The sequence below is a fragment of the Antrostomus carolinensis genome, unplaced genomic scaffold (genome assembly GCF_000700745.2).
Source record: "Antrostomus carolinensis isolate BGI_N321 unplaced genomic scaffold, ASM70074v2 scaffold1896, whole genome shotgun sequence".
In the NCBI taxonomy this organism is placed as follows: domain Eukaryota; kingdom Metazoa; phylum Chordata; class Aves; order Caprimulgiformes; family Caprimulgidae; genus Antrostomus; species Antrostomus carolinensis.
The window spans coordinates 50,964-53,572 of record NW_010319613.1 but is presented as its reverse complement, the minus strand read 5'-3'; the positions used below and the strand labels follow the sequence as shown (position 1 = coordinate 53,572).

The following is a 2,609-nucleotide window of genomic DNA, read 5'->3' as shown; positions in this document are numbered from 1 at the left end:
ATTGGCCACACAGCTCCCTCCCAGCTTTTTACCCATCAAGTCAAGGCATAATGTGCTTTGCTTGTGATCATTCAGTGTGCTTGCTCTTCCAAGCAAAAACATAACACTGGTGGCTCGTACTACTTGAAAGTACAAAGAGAGTCTTTAAATCTCGGCAATGGAAAAGGCAAGAACGTGGGTTATTCTTCATACTTCTAAATTTCTGCAATGGAAAAGGCAAGAATGTGGATTATTCTTCATAAACAGTCTTGTCAACTTCTCCCATCTGGCCATCTTCAGCTTCCTTGTTTCTCTGGGCAAGGACCTTAACAACAGAGCTGTGTTTTAAACACACCGATACGTGTAATGGTCAAACAGTGCCGGTTCAGATCGCCCTCTGTAAACCTCCAGTTCAGCTTTCCTTAAGACAAGCTCGTCACAACAAATGTTAAAAGGAAAAGAACGTCCCTTTTTCTTTCTTCTTTTAGCTGATGATGAGAGAATGGCCTGTTCTTCTGAGACCTGTATGGAAAACCTACTAGTGAAATGGTTCTACCCCTCACTTTCTGCCAGTGCTTTTCCATGTCATAGAACATCAGCCAGTGCCAGTGTTAACTTCTGCCAGTAAAGGATCTGACCCTAACAGTCATTTTTTATACTGTACCTTTTCCTGTATCATTTCTTTTCACAATCTTAGGCAGTACTAGGTGAGTCCTCTTTCAGTGTCTGTTTTACATCTGCAGAGGGCATTTTAATCTGTTTACTGACTGATGCAGGACATGCTGTGCTGTGAAATTTTCAGTGAGACAGACTTGAAAGATGCGTCATACCCTCCTTTTGCATTTATGCTTTACAGGCAGTCCTGCAGGCTATCCCATTTGAGATTTCAGTGGTACACAGGTCCAGTGCTGCTCCTCATTCTCACAGGAAGAGTTGGAAACCATGGAGATGACTGCTAAGGCAGGAGGAGAGATCCCCCATGGAAAGCAGAGGGAGGATTAAGGACAAGCCCAAAGGCTGGGGCAGAGAAGGGTCTGTGCAACATGTTCAGGGTGTTTTATCACTAATCCCCTGCTTTGACTTTCCATTGCACCTTTATGTGCTTTAAATAAGGTTGTCAGTGGGGTTTTTTTTCTCCAAAGAGCTGATGGAGACCTTCCTTAGCGTTGGTGATGGAAAGGACCGAAGGCCAGCCATGCCGTGCCCAGGGACACACCCAGGCTCACGTGCTGCAAGGCCCCCAGGGATGTGAGGGACACACATTGGTTGTCACATCTCTTCCTGCATTTTTATCAATACTGAGATCAAAACAGCATTGTGCTGGCTTCCACCCCCTCGTGGTATTTGATTCTTTAGAGGACTTTGCCAGCTGTCCCTGTTAAAGTGAAGGGAACCTTCTGAGAAAAACACTTCAGCATCCGTAAGAATCACATGCGGCTCCCCTGCTCGGTGCATCGTGTGGGAGTCCACACACAGCCCAGCTTGCAAACTGATCCCTGGGGGTGATGGGCCCCCAGGCTCCTCCTCAAGGGGTAAAGCTTCTGGCTGGGAGATAGAGGGGAAGGCCCCCCACATCCAGTGATAACCTGCTTGTCTGCCCACGGCTGTTGCCTTGTGAATATGAGGGGGAGTGTGTTGTGTGTCAGGAACGGTGTGTGGTTACTGCCCGATTCACCTGGGAGAGGCAAGAACGCAGCAGTGGAACAGAAGCGAGCACGAGCGATTTTAAATGTGGCTGTTGGTGTTCCTTCACATTTCTCTTCCTTGGAAGAGCTGACTGACCTGTTGCTGATGTGCAAATCCTTTTGCTTTTACCTAGGCGGAGTGAAACTCCAGGCCGACCTCATTCCTGGCATTCAACCAAACTCGCGGAGAACCAACCCGATCCCAGCATGATGCAAATATCTCAGGGTACGCTTGGCACCCCATGGCATCAGTCCTACCACTCCAGGTAAGCCCTGCACAGCTGTGGTCTGAGCTGCAGAGCCAGAGATGTAAAGCAGTGTGTGTTTTTAATTTAGTATCATTTGCCCTGTTTTGACATCTCTCCCAGGGGTCAAGGGTGTAGAAATCAGACTCCCAAGCTAGCACACCTCTAAACTGCTCTCCCAGTCCTATGTCCTTCCTTGTTTCCAGTGTCATGCTAGCTTCAGGGAGGTTCTGCCTCATGCCCAAGGATGTATCTTGATGGTACTGATTACAAGATCAGGGCCTAAATCTAGAGCACAGGAGTGAAGGAAAAGATGTGGTGGAGAAGTGTTACCAGTCATCTGCCTGCAGCTGGACAAGTTTACAAACAGCTAGGGTACGATTAGAGTTAGGAAGGCTTCAGTTCCTGTTTGGTTACCCAAATAAAGTGGCTGTGTTTTCCTCTTTTAAGTGCTCTGTGAGATGATTAACAGCTAGGAAAGTATTTGCTTTAAAAATCCCCCTTCCTACCAAGATGGGAGCCCACTGTTAGGCCGTTAATGCAGCTTTCTGTGGATCTGGATGCAGGAGCTGGAGTCCTGCTATGCATCCTGCCCCCATGGAGAAACACAGCATGGTTGTTTCCCCAGTGAAGGAATAGAAATCCAAAGTCAAATTAGCCTATTAAAAAGAAAGGAAGAAAAGGATGTAGGCAGCAAGGC

The 2,609-nt window shown here is 47.3% G+C and overlaps 1 protein-coding gene across 1 annotated transcript in view; it reads left to right on the top strand.

Moving 5' to 3' along the window:
• LOC104525981 (protein Shroom3) overlaps positions 1–2,609 on the top strand; it is a 33,655-nt gene that overhangs the window by 8,885 nt on the left and 22,161 nt on the right. The window contains 1 exon segment of the mRNA XM_010169290.2: positions 1,799–1,930. Coding sequence (XP_010167592.1) covers positions 1,872–1,930 — 59 coding nt within the window. The 5' untranslated portion in view covers positions 1,799–1,871.